Genomic DNA, 23,806 nt, shown 5'->3' with positions numbered 1-23,806 from the left:
TGAATACACATTCTGAATTAATTCAACCAGTCAGAAGCTTATAATTAAGTAGGCTGAGCTGCACATAGGGGAGATATTAATAGGTAACTGAAGTGCTACCAGTAGCTCACGAGCTCCTCGTTGGAGACATCTGGGTTGCTGTCATTGAGTCTAGTGTTGTGTAGGGGAGTACAGTAGAGTGGAGTGGCATTGCGTATAGTAAAGTGTTATACAGTGGAGTAAACTGTAATACAGTGGAGGGTTATGTTGTACAGTAGAGTGGAGTACAGTGGCCTGGCGTATCATACAGTGTAGTAAAGTGTCATAGAGGTGAGTGATGTGACGTACAGCAGTGTGGCATGTCGCAGAGTGTTGAAAAGGGTCATTCAGTAGAGTACGATGGAGGGCATAGAGTGGAGTGGCATACAGTACAGTGTCGTAGAGTGTAGTGTTATAGAGTGTTGTAGTGTCGTGTGGCATAGAGTCGCATAGAGTAAAAATACAAGACAAGGGAAAGTAAGTCATATGATGGGGTAAAGTGGATTAGAGTGTAGTAGAGTGTCACAAAGAACAGTGGAGTAAATTGGGGTGGAGTGCAAAGAGATAGCTGTGTAGTGTGTCTTAGAGTGGAGTAGAGTGTTGTAGAGTGGACTAGAGTGTTGTACAGTGCTACAGAGTGGAGAAGAGTATTGTATAGTGGAGGTTAGGGGCATACAGTGTCGTACAGTGGCACAGAGTGTAGTAGAGTTTTGTAGAATACACATATATAGAGTGTTGTAGTGTGGAGTGGCATGCTTTGGAGTGTTGCATAGTGGCATAGAGTGGGGTAAACTGTCGTACGGTGGAGAGGAGTGGCATAAAGTGCCATATAGTGGAGTGGCGTCTCGTATAGTGCTGTGCTGTAGAGTAAAGTGTACTGGTGTAGCATAGAGTGAAGTAAAGTGTTAGAGGGGAGTGGCGTGTCATACAGTAGAGTGGTATGCCCTGTTGTAGAGTGTCAGAAACTGTCAGAGTGGATTGGAGTAGGGTACAGTGGAGTGGGGTAGAGTGAAATAGCATACAGTGGAGTGGTGTACAGTGCAGTTGCGTGGAGTGGCGTAGAGTGAAGTAGCATAAGGTGGAGTACCGCAGACTGGAATAGCATACAATGGAGTGGCATACAGTGGCATAGCATATACTGGAGTAGCATACAGTGAAGTTTCATAGACTGGAGTGGCGAAGAGTGGAGTGGTATATGGATGTACATTAAATTTGTCAGGAATGTGCAATATGGTGTGCAGATTAACTCAAGACAGCGATTTGCACTGCCGTGCATTTCTCCATATTTACCAAGCAGCGGAGAACCAAGCTAAAGGTGGCCTTGCGTTGCTTTGTAAATGTGACTTAAGTATTGTGTTGCCCATGCTTGATCATCTTTAGCTCAAGGATAATACAATACAATACAATAATACATCTGTCCCTTAGTTATATATTGTGCCACGGTATATCACAGTAACTTCGCAGTATACTGCGGTAGACGCCAATAACAAGCCAGTAAATATTTGGATAATGTTTACCTTTACAAAATTAAAAGGCAGGCATTTACCTGTGTTCTGGGTTAGGACCTTAATTATAGGTAGGTAATAGGTTTTATTATTCCCTACCTATTACCACTTTACTAAAATGGTAATAGGTAAGAAAATCAGTTTATATTTTGTATTTATTTTAAAAAGGTTTATGGAGTGCTGCACGAGTAACTAAGAAGTACCATTTTTTTTAAAGAAATGTACATTGTTTTTTAAATTGTTTATAAGGTGTGTGATAATTTCTCAGTATTTCTGTGGTGCTCTTTTTACTTTTTTTATAAAGAATCAAATCTGTAAAAATACAAGATACACTGTAGTTCATTATACTTGTGCAATATAGTGTATTACGATGTTTTTTTTTTTTAAACTTCACACATTTTTTGGGGGGACCCGCTGTACCTCCTTGGTAGTTCCACAGCACTCCGTGAAATTTAAAAAATATATAGAAACTACATATAATTTTCCCTACCTATTACTACTTTAATGAAGTGGTAGTAGATAGGGAAAAAATATAAAACCTAATACTTAGGTGTATCTAAGCCCCTAACCCAGAAAACAGAGATAGTGACCTTAAAACACCATTGTTGTGTTTAACTTTGGTAAAGGCGGTCATTAGCCAATCACATAATGCCTTGTCATTGCTAGGTACAGCAGTACTTTTGCGAAATACCACAAAATTACCGCAACAACAGATATCACTAAGTTAAAATACCTTATAAGATACATATTAGTTACCTTACCTACCTGTTTTAAGAAAAAATGATTATGTACACACAATAATCTATATTCATGCCAAATTTCATCTTGATCCACTCAACCATTTTTGTGCTATGTGTGAGTCTAGGGCAAATGCATTGGTGCCAAAACCTGTTTTGGGACCGCTTTTGTCTTTGCACCTTATTGACGAATCTCCACAAAACTTTGCATCATCTGCCACTTTAGAAAAAAGAATAAGCCTGCGAAGTTTTGTGAAGATTCGTGCGGGTGCAGTTATTAGTGACCAAAAATTGAAGGAATTTCAATCTCTGGGAACCCTAACTATAACTACAGTGACTACAGCCACTCTGAAATCACCACAGATACTACATATCTCCATTATACACATATTTCACTGTGTACCATTGTCTGCTTTTAAATTGTGCTTGATGAGACCTTCATAAGGTCACATAATCCTAGAGATGCAAAGAAAGTCAGAATTTTTAGATTGCAATTTTTTATGTTTGTTGTTTTGTATTTTAAGCCTATGTTTATTTATATTTTTGTATATGTGATTGGTGTTATATTTTAAACTTTTAGTGCAATGTCTAATTTTCTTTATCTGTATATTTCTTGTGAATTTCCAATTATTCTCTAGTACACCGAAGATGAAGCTAGAAAACTTGGAGTGGTTGGCTGGGTTAAAAATACAAGACAAGGGACAGTAGTCGGCCAAGTACAAGGCCCAGAGGATAAGGTTGAGACCATGTAAGTGCAATAGTGCATTCGCTTCTTAATGTTGATACTCTTAGAGTTCATGCAAAATACTTTCAAATGAATGATTCGTCATGTATACAAAGCGACTTGATATGTCATGCATTTACTTTTATTTCCTAACCGATAAAGTTGTAAACGATTTTAAAGAAGTATAGTGAGTGATTATCTTTCGTCGGTAAAATTGATCTCATCCGTGTATATATATTATATAGTTTGATACAAAATAATGTTTCTATTATACTTTATTCTAGCACAGAAAAGGTCAGTCTTAAGTGAAGAATGGGCAGCATGCGAAGATGAGTGTGATATGCTTTGCAGAGTAGCAGAAGATTCTAGAAAGCGTCTGTCTTCACATGTATAAAGCATATGTTGTGCTTGGTCGTAGTCGGTGCCCACACAGATTTTGATAATGTGTGTTCTTAGACAAAGTTTGTCTTTTGCATAATCGTGTGCCCTCATATTTGTTTATACATTAATTTAATAAATGGAAAAGATCCCTTGAATTGGATGTTAAATGGGTAAATTACTACAATATTGTTGTCTTTATCACAGTTAGATCCTTTAGCATTACTAGTTATGCGGCTTGATAATGGTGTCTAGGATGGCAACCTTGGTAATGGAGTTAATGGGACCTATTAGCTATAAATAGGTTTTTGCATAATAGAAAGTGAATTTTACAGAACAGACTGAACTGTTTTATCCAGATTAATGGTTGTCTATAGTACTTAAAAAAATTCACTCCACACAACACTACTTGGAGGGAGGATACTCTGACTATATATGCTTTTTACCAACTGTCTCAATATGCATCATATCAGTGTTGAAAGCTAAATCTGAAATGAAAATGGATTACTTCAGATCATCCCCTTAACCATTAGCCATAGATTTGTATATTATGTTTTTCTGGGCCTATGTATGGTTAACACTGATTTTTGTCCTACATATCAGGGCGGTAGCTACCCTAGGATGTGGAGAACTAACTTGGCCCTGTGGAAAAATGCCTGAGAGTGCTGCAAAGAGGTAGTAGTATGAATCTACTGTGTACCCAGAACCGTCCCTTCAAGGGCGTAAACTGGATCCCTTAACCCCCTAAACCACCAATTGTTAATAATAAAAAGGTGGGCTTCCCAATAATACAAACGGATATCCAGTGTGGCCACTCTTTCAAACACCGGTCTACAACACTTTTCTAGTGAGATGTGCGATATCCCACCACCTCTATCTCCTCCTCCCCCCAGAGCAACGGCCGCAGTTGTGCATTAACTTTCACGAAGAAGGAAGGGACAATCGGGAAGGGGTGATTTTGGATTAGTATAGGAGCTGCGGCAGCGCAACCATCTTAAAGATGGCCGAATGTCCTAGCAGGGATAATGGTAAGGCATTCCAGAACTTAACATATTTTGATAACTGCTCTATCTGTGACTCCAGGTTACCTTCAAAGGAACTCTTTGCATTCCAGTAATGAAAACCCCTAAGTACCGGAATCCTGAGGATTGAATCAGTATTCCCAGTGACCATGACATATCCAGCAGGCATTGTGCTATAGGGTAAACCGCTGATTTGTGTGGGTTAATCCGAAGACCCGAATATGTGCTGAATATTTCTAGCATCTGTGGCCCCCTAGTGCCTGAAGCTGCTGGGTTTCCCAAACACAAAAGGACATCATCCGCGTATAGAGATATTTGGTCGCTCAGCGCATCATCCCACTGGAATCCTCTATAAAGTGCTTCTATGCGTACCCAGGCGGCCAGTGGTTCAATCACCACTGCAAATAATAAGGGGGACAAAGGACACCCATCACGGGTACCTCACATCACTGGGATCCATTCCGAGACCACATTCCACCCGCACCGTGGCTCGGTGTTTGGTATACAGAAGGTGAGTATAGTTGATGAGTCTAGGGCCACAGCCCATGCGGGCAAGCTGAGCTACCATATAAGCCCAATCGACTGAATCAAAAGTTTTCTGAAAATCTACCAACGTTAAAGCTCTATGTTCCTCTACTGACCACTTAAGGTGACTGCATTATGTACTTATCTCAAATTATGTCTGGTGGCCCTCCGCGGCATAAACCCTGACTGGTCAGGATGAACCAGATGTTCAACATGTTTTCCCAACTGATTGGCTAAAACATTTGCCCACACCTTTACTTTGGTGTTTAAAAGTGAAATGGGCCTGAATTCTTCACACTTCGCACCCTCCATGTTAGGTTATGAGTACCACAATAGCCGGCATTCTAAGATCAGAAGGTAGTTAGCCCTTTACAGTGCTTCATGGAACATTCCCAACATAGCCTGACCTGCCTGAGGCCACACTAAGCACCAATTTTCAAATGGGAACCCATTAGGTCCAGGTGGCTTCCTTGGTTGTAACTGTGCCAAGGCCGCAATTAGCTCCTCAACAGTTATTTCAGCTTCCAAGGTTTCACTGTCCTCGCAGGACAGAGTCGGCATTGGTAGACCTTGCACGAACAGATGTAAATCCTGTGGACTCAAAGGGTCTACCTGATATGGCTTCCTGTAATAGTCTTCAAAGGTGTGAGCTATCTGTACCCTCCCCACCACTCGAGAATCATCCTGTGCTAGTAGATATGCCACTGGGGCCATCACTAATCTGGGAGTACAGAGCCAATGTAAGGTCTTGCAAGCCTTATCCCCCCCACTGATAAATTCTGCTAAAAGTGGCTGTCCATGGCTCTCGTGCCTCCTGCATGAGCTCCTGTTGGAGCAAAGTCTGCATATGTAGTGAGTCTCTAATGAGCTCATCTTGCCCCAAGCTAGAAAAGCGGCTTTCCAAATCTAAGAGGCCTTCTTCCAGGTCTCTGACCTTCTGCCTACTCTTTTCCTTATGTTTCTTTACATAACTAAGCATGTGTCCCCTTAGTGTTGCTTTGTGCTCCTCCCACAATACACCTGCCGAAGGTAATGAGCCCTGATTTTTGACAAAAACTGTTGAGTCGGGTCCTGATACATATCTCTGAAATCATCTTGCTAAAGGTACCATCTGTCCAACCTCTTCTTGTCCCAGGCCACAACCATCTCCACAGGGAAGTGGCCAGACACACCCTGTGCGAGATGCCTTATCTGCAGCACCCTAAGACCTTCTGTCTTGGCACGAAAAAATAGTCTAGTATGGAAAGGGACTCATGGGCCCCAGAACAAAAAGTATATCCTCTTTCTATTGGGTGATGCACCCTCCATACATCTGCCAGGTGAAGGTTGTGTGTAAAGGTTGCCAAAGCCATGTGTCCTCCCCCGCCGCCTGCTCTGGTCGTAGAGTGATCAAATCTAACATCACAGACCCATTAAAGTCCCCACCCAGAATCCACTGGGCCTCTGGCAGCTCCCTCACCAGTTCTCCAAGTATAGCTAAGAAGCTTGTTGTGAGCAGATGGGAGTAATACACTTATTAAGGATAGAGGGAGATCCTGTGAAGCCCCTGTTATTGCCACATAACGGCCTAACTTATCCTGCCACACCTTAGAAATCACCATTGGGATATGTTTCCTGATCAAGTTAGCCATGCCTCTGAAACCCCTTTGGAAGCCTGCATGATATACCTGAGAAAAGCCCTATTGCCCAACATCAATTGCCCAGCAGATGGGTTTCTTCTAGAAGGACTATGTCCGCCTCCGTCCTCCTAGCCGCTCTGAGGACTGCCCCTCTCTTGGTCTTATCCAATATCCTGTTCATATTCCATGACACTATTGTAAGACTGGCTGGGCCTGTAGAGGCATTGTCAACAGTGTTTGAGGGCAGGGTCTGCCATAGAAAGGGTATATCATAGTAATATGTCTACCACCCATTCCTGTGTGCAATTTCTCTGTTGTGAATCCCTTCACCTGTAAGAAAAAGAAGAGCAAACCCTCAATCTCCCTGCTCCCCTATGCCCAACCCCCTCATACTGCGTGAAAAGGTAGTGCCTGTTGTGATGCATCTAGGGACCTAGCCAACAGGGCTAACTTATGATAATCGTCACCCCCTGTGCCTATCCCCCCCCAACATAAACCAACCCCAACATGAGGGAAAATGTGGCACTCAGTTCTTTTTGACAACCAACTCCCCCTGCAGATAAATTGATAAAGAGGGTTAAACGCCCCTAGTTTCTCAGTTTGTCGTCTGGTGTGGAGCAATGGCTCCTCCCCGCCGGCCTGCACCCTCATCTAGTGATCCAGACGCAGCAGACAACATGGCCATATCTTTCTTTCTGTTGCAGGGCCTGGACTCGGTTGATCCCTTTGCTCTCTGCGTCTTGACTTGCTGCATGGGGCTGTGTGCCTGTTGTCCCTCCTCCCCCCATTCCAGTTCCCCCGTGTGTATTTCTCTGAGCTTCTTCTTAGCCTCTTGAAAGCAGCGCCGCTGGTGTTGCAATTTCACGGTGTTATCCGGAAAAATCAACACCGAAGTGGATTGGTACATCACGCTGTCAGCTTTCAGTGCCGTTCAATAGTGTATCTCTGTTGGCATAGTTGAGCACCCGGACTATGAATGGTCTAGGAGGGGCCCCCACCGGAGGTTTTGTAGTTAGGGCCCTATGCTCACGTTCGATGATAAAGCATGCTGATACATCACCTTTAGGAACCCAGCTCACTACTCAGTCCCACATGAACTTGGTGGGGCCTGACCCCTCCACACCTTCTGGGACGCTTACCACTCTTAGGTTGTTCCACCTCCTTTTTGCATCTTCAGCCCTGGCCTCAAGCTGACTCACCAGTTGTTGCAATGTCGCCAGGCGCTCCCCATGATCCTTAACAGTATTTTCTGTTTCAGAGAGCTGGCTTTTCACTTCAATTGACTCTACCAATGGTATTGCGAAGGTCTTGTCGTATTAATGCCAAGTTACTTTAATTCCCCCGTCTTGGCCTCCATGGTGATCTTAAGATCCTGTACAGCTTGCAGTATGGACGATGTTTGGATGTTTTCATCCACCACAGCTGCCCCACCTGTCGCCCCGTCTCTCGTGCAGGTACGGTTTGCTTGGTGTACTTATCTGCTGGGCAGTTGCGGTGTAGGTTTATCTCGTATCAGGTCTGATCTCGGTTTGGGGTTCGGGGTTCAGCACATGAACCCACTGTGACTATGTGCACTCCTCTAGACCTCCATTGCCTTTGTGTGTCAAAGTGTCATAAGGCCCATCCACTGCAGGATTCAGGGTATCCCCAATGTGGCGTTGAAGCACAAGTGAGAGGGTCTTAGTAGGGAGAAGCATGCGCCAGATAGTGTACCCCAGCTTCCCTCCACATGTCCATCGGGACCCCTGTCTCCACAACGGCCATCCTCAACGAGATTCAGTCCCTGACGGGTGGAGGGTGCCTTGTATCACTTGCCAGGTCTTCAGGGGTGTGCCAAGCATTCCCCCCTTTGCCAAAATCCCTTCTGTTATGGCTAAAGTGGTCCCTCTCCTCGGAGGTCTGGTGCCTTCAGGACAATGTCTGTGGGGAAATGATCAGGAGGAGAAACCCCTGGCAAGCAGGTTTATGCAGGTCCCCTGTAATTCTGTGGATCACTGTTACTGCCAATCTGCTGCTTTCTTTGCTGCCCACCGACCTGTCAGCTGCATAATGCATGCCTCGGTGCACCGCTCTTGTCCTCACTTCAGGCGTATAAGCACGCCAGGCTTCACCGTCATCGGGCCCAGTGGAGCATCGACCCCACCTGACTCCTCCTTCTCACTGCATGTTTTTTTTCTCCCTGCCGACCGGATTCCTGTTTTCCCTGGGGGGTCCCCGACAACGAAAGAGACCCCTCAGATGCAATAACTGGGTTTATGCAGCCCGATGTCTTTCTCCTGGGCTGGCCATGCTGCAGCCTCTCTCCTCTCTTGCTGCTGCAGATACCTCTGTGGGAAACAACCTCGGCCGCTGACCGATTGGTGCCCCAATTGGGCTCCGCGGGTGTTCCACCCCCTGATGGCAACCGCTGTGTGCTCTTCCCGGGTCTAAGCTCCCGGGGAGCTGTGGTAATCAGCGGATGGCCTGTCCGAGTGGCAGAGGTCCATCACACAGTGACCGCCATGTTCTCCCCTGCTCATATCCTTAATGTAAATTTCAGACAGTAATACTTGCACCTTCAAACCAGGGCCTCATTTAAAGATCAGTTGACACGGGATCTAAGGGCCCCCTTCCTAGTGACCCGATTTTAGGTCTTGTTTAAGACAACGCGTGTAAGACACTTTATTTACCATTGATTTGCTTTATTGTCACTCTCATTTGCTTCCTTTTTTATTTCACGCCTTGTGTGGACTTTACCTCCCTGTTGTTAATTTGTCCCTCCCTTTCAGCATACAATCACAGGGGTGTGGAATTTATTAAAATATCTACTTGTCCAGGGGACAGGTTGCTTCTCAAATCTACTTGTCCTGTAAAAAGATCTACTTGTCCCTTTGGTGCCATGTAGTGTGGCGACAAATTATGGCAGCAATCTCATTATGTAAGAGCTCTGATAATAGCCTCTCTGATTATGCCAGGGCTACTACCATAGTAGGGCTTGAATACTTGCGTTTCAATCCCTACTGTAGCAATTTCCTTATTTTGCCACCTTTCTGCAGATCTGCATACTGGGGCTGAAGGAAGCAGTAAGCAATAGTTCCAGGGCTGGAATGCCTTTGAGTCTGCAAACCTACTAACCTGCATGTTTTAAAGATTTTCACCAGCTTCTCTCTAATATTTTCCCATAATAAGAAAGGTTGGACATTTACTCCTGACAATGGCTGAATTAGAACTTCTTCCAGGGTTGGGAAGAAAGTGGCTGGAGGGAAAATGAACTTGCAAATGCTCAATAGATTTTCACATGAGCAAATCTACACATGCGTATTTACCCATGCTAAAATACAGTTCACCAATATTTGATAGGGGTACGACATATAGCATGGGTGCACTTTTGTGACTTTAAGAATTTGGGGCTACATGTAGGTAGGTTCAGATTTGCGACCCACAAATTGCGAGTCAGAGCGACTCGCAATTTGAGATTTGCAAATCCGAATGTAGGATGGTGTCCCTGACACCATCTGTGATTCGCAAGGGCTTCGCAAATGCCCACCTAATGAATAATCATGAGGTTGGGTCGCATTTTTCGACCCCCTTGTGAATGGCGGCCCTCAAAGGGATAGTGGCCTGCTGGAGACAGCAGACCACCATGTCTGTGACTGCTTTTCAATAAAGCAGTTTTTTGTTGTTGTTTTTTTTGTAATGCAGCCCGTTTTCCTTAAAGGAAAACGAGATGCATTACGAAAACGAAAAATGAAACGTTTTCGTTTCATTTGCCTACTCCGAAAAAATGTTTACAGTGACATTCACAATGGGGAAGGGGTCCCATTGGGACTCCTTCCCTTTTGCGAAAGTGTTAGCACCCATTTGAAATGGGTGCAAACTGCGATTGGTTTGCGCCCGCGTTCGCGGTCACAAAACAATCCTACATTGCACTGCGAGTCGCAATTAGGAAGGGAACACCCCTTCCAAATTGCAAGTCGCAAGCCCGTTTTGCGATTCGGTAACCAGGTTACCGAACCACAAAACTGGGTTTGTGCATCGCAATGTGCTTTTTGCACATCGCAAACAGCGAAAGTCGCTGTTTGCGACATGCAAAAAGCTACCTACATGTGGGTCTTGGTCCCTAATTAGGTCTGGTGTTAACTAAGACATTTTGTTTTTATTAAACTTCTATTTCTCTCTCTTTCGGCTGGCTTTACTATGAGTGATCGCATTCTGCTCTTCCACAAGGAGCATATTGGCACACAAAGTAGTTTTGTTCAGTGTCAGGAACTACAGTGGCAATCAGCGACGTAACGAAACTGGAGGGTGCCCCTTTGCAAAGAACATGGAGGAGCCCCCTCTCCAGACTCACTCAGGGCAGGTGCTGTGCTGAAGGGGCCCCCTGGAGGGCGGCTGCGGGCCGTTGTTATGCCACTGGTGGCAAATTGTGCTTTCAGATTTCAAAAACGTTTTGGTTTTTTTTTTGCCAGTGTTTGTTACAATGTTGAGGGCCTGGTCGCTCCCACAACAATAAAGTGTTACAAAAGCCATGTCAAAACAAGACACGCATTGATGAAACTAAAAGACTTATAAAAATATGTGAGATCAGTTGGCTTTGTCAGTGTTTGTTTATTTTCATGCTTCCCATAATCGTGTTGAAAATGGTTACACTGATTTTCCATTAGAAATATTTTTGGGAAATACTAGCATGCATCAACACATTTTACTAAATGACATTTCATTTGCATATAATCAGAGAGCATTCTAGGAGCATTATACTTAGCCTCATAGCCTAAACTTTTCAAACATGTGTATACACGTTTTTTTTTTTTTAGTACTGGAACCAACGTCAGTAGTGAAGTGTGACCTTAAAACATTTACTTACAGCACTCACCCTAATAATGAAGGTTTTCAAATCATGAACCATAAATACAAGTTCGAACAGCATTATCTTTTGGTAACACATTACCTCAACTGCAGAGAGTTCCACTCTCTGTAAACAGGCAGCCAAAGGGTTTGTGCTGCAGAGGGTTGGGCCTACTTGTCCCAAGGACAAAGTACACATAAAAACTTGTTGCCCTTGACCCCAAACAAGATGTCCCGGGCGTCGGGCGATAGGAATTCCACATCCCTGAATCATTACTGTCTTTACCCTGTTCGTTCATTTTCATGCTACTGTTTTCCACTTAGTTGAGCACTCTGCGAAAATGCATGTGTTTTCCAGCTGTCTCCCTCATGTGCTTCTCCACATCTCTGTGCTGCTATGTCTTTCTATGTGCTTTTCTGCATAGGTGTCATTTAGGGGTCATCAGGGGTGGCAGTTGCGACCCCTGGCTTGTCCCTTGCGAGCCCTTGCACTGGCCTCAGAGATGGAAAAATTCAGTGCATGGAACACGGGGACAGCTTGTCCTAATGGATGTCTGAGGCTCTACTTTCCTGGTTTTCTGTCACTGTTTTTATTACACAAAAAGTGAATATTATTATTCACTGTTAGTGTAATAAGAAATGGAGTTCAAATAGCTGGCACATGACTATGTGGTGGCTGAGGTAAACAAGCATTTGCAATGCAGTGGGTCTCGCTTTGGCTCATTAGCGTTGTAAATTCCTAAGTAGACTTTTTGTGCCACATAAATTTAAAATGAAAAGTGAAAGTTGACATAAGTGAGACGATTCGAAACGCCATGTCCAGCATGAGCATGAAGGAGAGACACAAAAGGAAAAAGAAGTTTGCTTGCAGTCAGTCGTGTAATTATCCATGTAACAGGGTAGGTGTCCAAGGCTGTAACAAAACCGCCCCAAGGAGGGTCAAACATAAAGTATTTACCAATAATAGCAAAGCATTTTTTAAACAAGTGATAGTGATGGGCGTGCGGTGGGCATGGTTACAAGCCCACAGATAGATTACAACAGGTCAAAGCGCTTGATTAGAAATGCTTTAAATGTATGTTGTATGCATGCTTGCAGATGAGAGTGTGTTTATGTGTGTGAGTGATTGTGTACTTGTAAGAATGTGAGTGTGGGAGTCAGAGTAAAGGATAAATGGCGTGTGATGTCCCTTCTGCTACCCCTGAAAATGTTGTGGAATTCGCGCCAATGCTTTTCTGCCCCCATCGCCTTGTTGCTCGGTCTGACAATGCGCTTCGGTGCTTCACCGCCCTCTCAGTGTTGCCGTTTCTGTTATCAGTAACTCCGGGGGATGGAGATGTACCCCGAGGGGAGCCTCAGAAATGCTTAATTGCCTTCAGTGTTTCACTGCTGTACAAGCGCTTTGAAGCGATTGCGTAATTGAATAAGGGCTACACAAAAACAATGAAATAAATGTAAATAATGTAAAGATGGGACTTTCGCAGAGGCTGCCGTCTAAGTTTTTCCGAGGCCGGTTTGTGGAAAATGGAGGCTTGGTGCACCACCGTCAGTGGAGGGGCGCGGACAGATTGACTTGCAAATAGAAAATGAAGACACCCTGTGGGGGGAGTGGAGGCGACATTCACTTCGCGTATGAATTCAGACATCCCTGCTCTGAAAAGCAAAGATAATAGGGGAGGCGAGAAAAAGAGCAGGTTGACAGAGAGCCAAAGAGGAAGGGAAACCGATGTTTGAACGCCAGCATAGGGAAAACATGTTGCTTTTGTTTATTTTTTGTTCCCATTAATCTTAGCTGGACTCTTCAAACCATAACAAAAATATTTTCAGTCGTACTTGAACTAAGAGCTCTTTGGGTGTAACATTTGGGAGGGTTGTTGCGTTTCCACCGCATTTGGACTCCTGCCACTCTTTCTCAAATATTGTGCGGAGGGCCGAAGAAATGGCCACTTGAAGTGGGAGAAACCAATCGTCTGCGAGTTGAAGAACGTCCACAGCCACCGTGCCTCGGCAGGACAGACGGACAAAGCCTAGAGAATAGTGAAAATGGTTTCTATCACAAGCTTCAGGAATGCTACAGTTAGGCCTAAGTAATACAAGATTGCTCCCACAAATAAGGGTCTACAGCGCAGCAGGAACTGTGCAAACTCCCCTCAGCGGTACAAAGTGCAAGCGTCCCTCGAACCCCGAGGACGTAGAGCGCAGTAGAGCAAGCTTGGCCTACACGCAACCAAACCCCCCAAGCAGGTTCAGTGTTGGCAGCACCGTGCAAATGACCTTACACCCCCACAGGACAGGTGCATAACAGACACAGTAATGCAATGTCCCCCATGCTGCTGTGAGAGACGCTATAGAAGGCCACACTGAGCTAATGTGTGGACTCACAAGAACAAGACCTTCCCGCCACTGTGACGCCAAAAGCGTGTGGTTAAAATGTTGCAAAAGTAGGGTTGGTTGTGAGCCTGGGTCTGAAGACTTATATGATGTCACATTACGTATTTCTGTAGGGAGACTAACTGTAAAAACTAGACTCCGTAGTAGTAGGGAGTAACGTAATTTTGAAGATAAAACATGAAACTATAAAATAAAATGAATATCAAGGCTACATAGAATATTGTTTCAGAGGAATGAAAATCGAGCTATCCCACTTGAATCATCTAATAATAAAAATGCATATTAGCAAAAATATCTATTGCAGAATGCCTCTTAAAAGTGGAATCATTTATAAACAAATAGGCCCTCATTACGACCTTGGCGGTCGGTGGTAAAGCGGCGGTAGGACCGCAAACAGGCCGGCGGAAAAAAAATGGAATTATGACGGTCATCCGCCACTTCACCATTCCGACCGCCATGGCGGTGAGAACCCCTGGGCTGGAGATTGCGGTCTCCAGACCGGCGGTCGTCACTAGACCGCCGACGGTATCAGGACCCTGCACACCGCCAGTATCTTGGGTGATTGGGAACCGCCATGAGATCCATGGCAGTAGGTACTATCCGTGCCAGGGAATTCCTTCCATGGCACTGATAGGGGTCTCCCCCACCCCCTGCCACCCACACGAATCCTCCCCCACCACCACCCACCCCTCTGCCACCCCCCAAAGGTGGCACAACCCCCCTCCCCACCCCGACCCCGAACATGCACATATACACACCCCTACACGAACACACCCCCAACATGCACATATATACACCCCTACACGCACACATACACCCCGACAACACATACCTGCACACATAGAAACAGACATGCACACCATCCGACCCGCATACATTTCCCATACACACAGCACCCCCGCACGCATACACTCACTCACTCACCCCCTCTACACTCTCACACCCCCATGCACGCACACAACACCCCCCCACCCCCTTCCCTAACGGACGATCAACTTACCTTGTCCGTTGATCCTCCGGGAGGGGACGGGATCCATGGGGGCAGCTCCGCCACCAGAACACCTTCACCAGAACACCGCCACACCGAATCATGGGACGTGATTCAGTGGGCGGTGTTCTGTTGACGTGGCGGTGGAGGTTGAGCAACCTCCACTTTCCCGCCGTCCGCCAGTATGGCTGCTGGCGGCTTTCCGTATGAAAAAAGACGGCGGCCTGCCAACGGTCATAATACGCGGCGCGGAAGACCGCCACCACTGGCGGTCTTCAGCACGGTGGTACCTCGGCGGTCTTGCGAAAAGACCGCCGAGGTCGTAATGACCCCCATAGTCTTTAAAATCGTTCTACCTCGGAACAATTAACAATCATCTAGCACACGGGCCATTAATCATTTATTGTTACCTGTACAAAGCCAGATACCTTCTTTAGCCTGCACCTGTGACCAAAAGACGAGGGCAGTGAATGTAGGACTCCATCCCAAACAAAGTTTTAACACCCAAATTCATAATTTACAATCCAGTAGTCCATGGATGCAAGGAAATATATTTATTTTCCTAGTAATATTAAAGTAAAAGCAGTTTCTTTACTAAGTGTGTCTTATCCTTTCTTAGGGAAATACACAAAGTCGATTAATCAGATTTGCTTTGGCAGGGACATTTCCCCAAAAACCTGCATTTCCCAGTTTATATGATTATTTTTTTCATTTACTTATATTTCTTAATTGTGGCTTTTCCCCAATTCCTCGCTTTACATTGTGGCTTCTTCCATCATAGACATGAAGTGTTATTGTGATTTCCGCTTGAGGTTAATTTGTTAAAATAAAGTAACATACGAACTCCACCATTTCTGCCCAGGAGGAGAAATGTATTTTACATTAAATTGCCTGAATCCTTGACCCTGAGGGCAAATTTAAAATTTGTTTCAAACAAAATCTCTCTAAAGGCTCCCATAGTACTCTCGGGCCAAGACACACAATGTTGGAGGCATAAAGTACCAAGGGGCGTATTTTACTCACCTATGCTTTGCTTAGAGGGGCAAGGGAAAGTCTCCATATTTTGATTAAAGTTTACTAATGCAGATGAGGAAAGTGATGTTGTAATCTTTAGGGGCTTAGTTGTTCACTCTATCTTAATTTCCACTTAAAGTGCAAACCTAGATACTTTATATGAAATTTCCTATGTTTCCTGAAAGTATCAAAGCTGATACCCATGGATTGCTATTCTTAGACTTTTCAAGGGAACATTATTCCTCATCGTAAATGAATGGTTGGGAAGGGATATTCCTGCTAATTACTTCCATTGTTGTATCGCTGGGTCATCCATAATAAATTATGTAATAAACTTATATTATTCTTTATGTTTATTGCCTACTATGACTGTCATTGATACTATCTACAGTGACCATAAAATATATTTTAGTTTTGACTTCCCATTCGAAGACATTGAGTTCTGGATCATGAAAGGGGACAACTTATTTCTCAAGGCCAAGTACATTGGAATGCAAGAAATACAACTAAAAATCTACGTGAAAATCTAAAAATGGCTATTAAGGAAATGGCTAAGTCAGAATCTAATTCAATTGTAGAGTATGAAAATAAATCATATGAAATCTTTTTTGGGGAAGAGATCTCGGGTAACACAGGAACATCAGGGAACATTAACAGCAAGTAAATTGTCACTCCAATGCAAGCTTGCTAGGGAAATAAATAGGCTGATTAGATGTCAGTTTATACATTTCTCTCTGGTGTGGAGTAAGATAGTTAGTTTAATCAAAAAGAGGAAAGCTAGACATCGAATTCTCATGAAAAACTCCTTGCAGGTCGACTCTGGGTTGACTTGCTGGAAGCTTCAAGTATAAACAATACTATGAGAAACTGGAAGTTAATCGGTAATCTAATGACGGCATTTCTAAGTCAAGGACAATCCCAGTTAGTGATGGTGAATGGGGCAAATGATTCATGGGCCAAATACTTCACCAAACCATATGCCTCGAATTCTAAGGATTTGGTGTACAGGCTAGTTCTTCGGGAGCTATGATACCAGATCAAATTCCTATTACTATAATAAAAAGAGAAGTAACTATATGGTCCACATTTTTACTCCTTATAGTTACCAAATGCTCTCCAGAGGGGGAAATTCTGCTTCCATGGAATGGAAGTATTGTTATTCCTCTATATAAAAAAGGGATCATGTGGTCTCCCTAGTAACTATAGGCAGATAAACCTATTAAGTTCAGTGGCTAAGATTTTTGCAGAAAGTATATTACAGCATCTTAATAATTGGCAAACTGATAATGCACTATTACCACTGGAAGAGGTAGTTTTCAGAGTCAATAGTTCAACATTAGATAATGTTGCACTACTTCAATCAATTTCTGAAAAAGACTTATCTACTAGGAGGCATTTTGTTTATGTGGCCTATAAATATTTTTCTATGGCGTTAAGCCATGTGGTTAGGCTGACACAAAGATGAGGTATCCCACGTCATGTATTACTTTCAATACTAGCTTTGCATACTACAGCCTGTTTTAATTGGTCGTGATCAAGGTCCTTCTTTGATAATTAAAATGCAAAATGGTTTAAAGTAAGGTTGCATACTTGCACCTTTGTTATTTTGACTTTACATATATGATTTGCCATCTATTTTATCTATAATAATTGGAGATGCAACTTGGGTAGGAAATCAAAATCTATTTTGTCTGCTTTGCGCAGAAGATAATGTTGTTATATTAGACCTAACTCCTGAGGGAGTACAAAAACGTCTAGCTAGCCCTTACCAATACACTACCGAACATTACCCTACCCCGGGGGTGGGGCAGAATGACTGTTGGCCCTTTAGGGTGGGGTTGTGGCCTGATGCCTAGGTAGGCCCCCATGCCCCTTTTTGTTTTTTTGTAAATAATACTCCAATGGTAAACCCCCTCTATAAGTAGCCCGCGGGGTAAGCAGAAAGGCTTCAGGGCCATTACAGGATAGGGGCATGACCTAATGCCTTGGTGGGCTGCTGCCATCCCTTTTTTAAACTATTTTCTCTGATGTCTAGAGGACTTTCTACCTGCCAGGCAGGCAGATTGGGTGCATCCCCCCTAAATCTGCCTCCAGGGGTGGCAGAAGAACTGGTGTGCTCATTTTTGTGTGAAAGTACACCTCTTTTCCAGAGTGGACTGCCCATTCTCTCCTTTTTTTCATTGTTTTCCATGGTGTATAGTGGTCCTTTTGCCCTGCCAGAGGGCAGACAGGCTGTTTGGGCCATTTTGAGGGTGGAAACACAGACCAATGCCAGTGTGGGCTACCCCAGCCCTTCTCAGATTTTATTTTTATTTTCTTCCCGGTTTCTAGTTGGCCTTCTGTCTGCTCCCCCTGAACTCCCGACCCCCAAGAGCCGGGGGTATTGGGGGTAAACTCCTGAATTGCTATCCCCATCGGAGCACAAGGCTTTTCTTTCTTTTTCGGGGGAGGGTGGCATGACCATGCCTAAGGTCCACCCCTCCTCCATGGTTTCCAGTGAGTGGATCTACGCTAGGAGATCGTGGTCCTGCATCTATCTCCAAGCACGGATCCACTAGGGAAGGATACCATTTTGTCCCCTTTCCAGAGGCACCTCTTCCGCTTAGATCAACTCTAAGGGCTTGAGATATGCCACCTGAGCACCGATCAAAGTGAAACTAGTTGGCACTGATGGCGCTGACTGGTTTCACTTTCAATCAGTATGTCAGTGTGCTGCACATCGGTGATTAAAAAAAAAAAATGTTGGGACTTAAGAGAAGATGTTTCTTCCAATCCCAACATTATTTTTCAAAAGGATAATCTTTCTGGTGCGAACACCAGAAGAATTTTCAGTTTTAGTGTGGCAGACGAGCCTTTCATACACCCACACTACACAGGAAATGCAGAAGATCTGAACAGTTAGTCTGGTTTATTTGCAAGTGCATGTAAGCACAGGCATTCACAAATGGTGTTTACATAGGTTTCATGCAAAAAAGCTGAGCTGTTTATCGTATTAAAGTTTGCCTTGTTAATTTTACCAATGCAGGGAAAATGTAGCAAAAAAGATTGCTTTCTGCATATGATGAATATACCAGATAAATAACCGAATGTGATAAACAGCGTGATGAACTAGTGTTCATTTCAGGTCTAAGATAGTCTCTCATGCATTGCAATGGAATCTCTTCCTGGAAGGCTAAATGATGCACTTAATAGCGCATAGCATAAGGTGAGGGAGTAATAATGCTCTGGATAGAGCCATAGCTCACTCTGTGTTTTAAAGAATAGGCTGCGCTGTCAAACCAGACCTAACAAGTGAAGGTATGTAAATTAATAAATTGAATCTGTTATTGTATGGTTTGGGTGCTACTATCATTTGAAAACCTCTTCCATACAGCAGTGACCTCAATAATAGTAACCTCAATATTAACCTCCAACCTTGATTGTCAGGAAGATTGAGCATCCTCATTCCGTAAATGTTCTCACTCAATTTACCTGACCCCACTACAAAGTAGATGTGAACTTACCCATTTAATGTGTTTACTACTCCCTGACAGGTTCTCCCTCCTCCTTTTACACTGTCACCCCGCCCCCTGCGATTATTATTTCACTTCTTCTCACATCCTAACTACAGAAAACGTCCAGAAGTTGATGTGATGCTAGGCCCGTCCCTCTTGTCTTCTGCACCTAATGTATTTTTGTGGTGTTACTCTTGTCTTATCTAAATGCTTGTTACGACACTGAAATACCCAATAGCTCTGCCTCTCTCTGTGTGATCAGGCGCGCAGATGTGTACATCTGTTATGTATCGCCGTCTTTATAATCCTCATGCCCGCACCATAGAAAATACAACATAAACGGGCATTAATAAATGTTACACATTTATGGGCTTGGGCAGGGCTCCTAGCTGCGGTGGGGAGAATTAACAGATGAGCCTTCTTTTGAGGGCACGTGTACTTAGTTAAAATGGGCGTATCTGAATGGGTACAGGCTAAATAAATCATGACAAAATCACCAGAGAAGTCGTTCACACGCCTCGCATGGATTTTAGTATGCAGGTACATATACATTGAACTCGTTGTTAGAGTTTGGTAATATGGGATTTGCCAGAGTTAAGCACCTTAAACGAGAGGCACACACCCCAGCCAGGCTCCTAATGGTTACTTACTATGTTCTGTCTCTCTTATCACTCGGTAACAATGGACATGTTTTTTACAGCCATCCATTTTTCGTTTTTCCTTGTATTTTCCACTATAGTGCTGGTTAAATAGTTACATGCTCAAGCGAAGCTCTCTGTTCCCTAAGCAACTAGTACTTTGGTAAGTTGGTGTCAAATTTAATGAGCTACAATCGGACTTGTAAAATTATTTGTTTATGTTTGTTTACTCTAATAGATAGCAGTTGCATCACCCTTGCCGTCTCCCCAACCTCACCAGGACATTCTCTTCTCATAGCAGGCGTCTTGCTGCACTTCCAGGAATGTTTAATGTGTTAGCTGGTCCCGAGTACCTGGTGTAATTGAAAAAAACGTTCTTAGTGGAGCTCTCATGAGGCATGGACATAGGCCTTCCCTGGAAGGGGAGTCAAATAAAACCTAGGACGTCTTGCTCTGCTCTTTTCAGGCAGTAGTAAATGCCCTTAACGTATCAGTCAAGCAAATTATATCGACCGGTTGCTCTGTTAAACACATTGGCTAGTTATGTAATGGCAATCGCCTCAAAAATAGGTGCGCTGAATTTACTGATTCAGAGGGCCCAAGCAGAAGCACAAACTGTTTCTACTTGTGAATCCAATACTTGATAAACTGGAATGCCTACCAGGCATACTAGACACTGTGTTAACAGACATCAAGCAGAAGCTGAAAACAGACAACCAGGCAGCACAAAATCTTTCAGGACCTAATCGAGTAATAAGTGTCACTAAAGAGCCACAACAGGATCCTGCTCTAGATAAGGCTGAACAAAATGATTATTAGCGGCCAGCCTTTGGTGAACAGCTAACCAACAGTGGCAGTCTCGCACCACTTTTCTGACCACTCAATTTACAGGAAACCCGGTGCCATATATCTTAATGACAGGTGATTTTGATATGAATTTGTTAGAGGTGGTACCCAGGGATCCAATAGTGGAAACTCTAGATCAGATATGGCATATCCCCGTCTCAACTAACAAGCAGAGGAAGGACGCAAACGGGCAACAATTTATAAGTAATGTGGAGCACCTGGGCCTGAGAGTTCTGAATGGTCATGTTGAACCTGTTATATAGGCACATCCAACTCATCACTCAGCGACTTCTCATTCAGTCATTGATTATACATTAGTGTCACTTTCTTTCACGCAGTATCTTGCTATGAGTTGGGAAGCCGGCTGGAAAGTGACCATGAACCACAAATGATTCAATTAAATTTGCAGGTTTCTTTGCACAATCAAGTCCATCCGGAGATAGGTACAGTCTCCACTACTAATTATAGGAAATTTGCAGTGGTCCATTGAGTCCATCAAAAAAGTGGAATTCACAGTCCAGCTCTTATGAGAAAAGTTAGGTGAAACAACTCTTAGCCCTCTGGTTTTGTGGATCAACTCCTAAAGCAACTTCTGGAGCATCAGGATGGTGTCCGTAAGTCAGTAACGGCCTTGGCTGGGGTACATGCACGGCCTAGGTGTGTGTCTGCTCAACTTTTAATAGCAAAAAGAAAAAGCTGACTCAAGCCTTACGGGTTCTTAGAAACAGTTCAAATGTAAGCGCACAAAATAAGGTTCTCCCAAAAGCAACATCATTATGTAAAAAAGCAGTATGGGATTCAGCTAAATCTGAGGCTGACTTATGCTGGTGTAAAATTCATTCAGCTATAAAACGAAATGGCCCCAGGAAATTTTGGCAGCTGGTGAATCGAGCATCTGGGCAGAGGATGCCGCCTTCAACTTTGAATATTACAGAAGCTTCTTGGGCAGCCTACTTAGAAGAAATGTATGGCAGTGCAGAAGTATTAAAGCATCCATCAAAACAGTGGCCTCAAAGTTGGAAGGGGAGGCTTCATTAAAAGTGGTTTTGATACGAGAAGTGGAAGAAATAATAACCAGGAGTCGCTGAGATAGGTCAATTCTGGTGCCAGTTTATAAAGCGGGAGATTCGGCTTTGCCTTCCAACTGTAGGTTAATTGCATTAATGGATGGCGAAGCAGAATACTTTGCAAAATGTCTGCTTTCTGACCTGACAGATTGGGCTGATAGATGTTCACTGGTGCCATTGAACCAGACGGAGTTTATCAAGGGAATTGATACAACTACAGACATTCAGATGCTGGCCTTATTAATTGAACAGGCAAGACTGTAAATCTCCATCTATATTATGTGGACATTCCTGTAGCTTTTGATGTGATGCAGCATAATATCCTGTGGTTTAAACTTCAGAGTTGGGGTATTTCTCCTCTCCTTTTGAGAGCTATCCAACTGTTGTACACAGACATCTGGACAAGGGTCAGTCTAGGAAAAGCCACAATGATATCTAAGCAAATTCCAACAAGAAATGGCCTAAAGCGAGGCTGTGTATTGGCTCAGTTTTTACTTAATTTGTATCTTGCAGAAATGTCATCTGACCTAAATAGGGTCAACTCCCACTCACTGACAGTAGCAGGTTTTAATACATCACATATGCTGTATGCGGACGATGTGGTTTTGATTAGTTATACAAAGGTTGGTCTGCAGCATTTAATCACTACAACTTCTCAGTATCCTGCAGCACATGGGCTAAGAGTCAATCTCAATAAAACAAAAAACATGTTGGTGACAAGGAGAAGATTATCACCTCCTACATTCTATATTGATGGGTCAGCTCTAGAAATTGTGTCAGAGTATAAATCTGGGAATACTTTTCGACTCCAGTGGTGCTTTTAAGAAACAGTGTTGTGCAATATGAAGAAGTAATTAATTAATTACTGGCCTCTTTTGAAATATTACTGTCTTCTTTAAAAGGCCTGTCCTTTCAGCCAATATTGCAAGTAATGGCCGCCAAACATGCTTCTTCTCTAACTTATGGAGTCAAGGCCTTGAGAGGAAGAGCGGATAAAATAATTGACAATGCAATTGTAGGGACTTATCGATGCCTGTTTAATCTCCCACACCAGCCCAAACTCGTTTAGAGTTTGGACTTAGGAGGCAGATGATAAGCAGCCTGGATGCTTACTTGAAATTTTGTTATAAATTAAGAAACGCCCCAGGATCTACATTAGGCTCTATTGTGTGGGAATCGATAAGGGACCCGTGGAACAACATGGCGCATGACTATTTCAATCTGGCCATAAAAACCTTTGAGGCCGAGGAGCTCTGGGGCAAAACTATCTCACAACCTACAATTAACAGAGCCATCAGTATATCAGGGAAAAATGTAATCTCTTTGGGATAAAACGGTGTTGGCAAAAAGATCTCATGCATGATTGGTAATGGGAACTTAGGGCCCAGTGAAAGCTCCAAAATACTTGGGAAGTTTGTATGGCCTAAAGGCAAAATTAAAGCGGCTGTGCTTTCATTTTGGAGACTTGCAAAAGTGTTTTAATGCTCCTGTTTGGAAGAGAACAGCAGCAGTGTCTGCATGCCATTTCACCAAGCATTAAAATAATGTTTTCAAGTGGAAGAGCCAATGTTCTGTGGCAAATTTGTAAAGTTTATGTTGGTTGCGGAGTCAAAATTAGCAAAGCAGGAGTTATAATGGTAACCTAGCGGCAGGTCTGCATTTTTATATAGGATGTGAGGATTATTTTATTTGTGCCATATACAATTTGATAATAAGTATAGGGGTACAATATAAATATTTGAATTTTATATATTAGATTTTTTTATGGTGAAAGTTACAGTAAAGTTAGATTGTCAGGTCTTGTGAGGAAGTCTTAACATTGTAGTGGGGTATAAAAGCATAGTTGGTGTTTGTAGGATATGCACACTGCCCTTTTTCCTTGATCTTTTTGCACTCAATTGACCTTCATGGTAAATAAGTTATCGGTGGGAGGACCTCAAATCCTGCTAAATTATATTGGAATTAGGACCATGTTGGTGAAAATCTTGCATGCTAAAACACATTGGTCATTAACAG

The 23,806-nt window shown here is 43.4% G+C and overlaps 1 protein-coding gene across 1 annotated transcript in view; it reads left to right on the top strand.

The window, feature by feature from the left end:
* The window catches only part of ACYP2 (acylphosphatase 2), a 735,995-nt gene that overhangs the window by 183,891 nt on the left and 528,298 nt on the right, over positions 1-23,806 (top strand). The window contains exon 3 of the mRNA XM_069234193.1: positions 2,899-3,008. Within this exon, the coding sequence (XP_069090294.1) occupies positions 2,899-3,008 (110 nt within the window). The remainder of the gene's footprint in view (positions 1-2,898; positions 3,009-23,806) is intronic.

Source organism: Pleurodeles waltl, chromosome 5 (assembly GCF_031143425.1).
Source record: "Pleurodeles waltl isolate 20211129_DDA chromosome 5, aPleWal1.hap1.20221129, whole genome shotgun sequence".
NCBI classification, from domain to species: domain Eukaryota; kingdom Metazoa; phylum Chordata; class Amphibia; order Caudata; family Salamandridae; genus Pleurodeles; species Pleurodeles waltl.
Note: the sequence above shows the minus strand (reverse complement) of the source record. Positions and strands in the feature narration are given on the sequence as shown.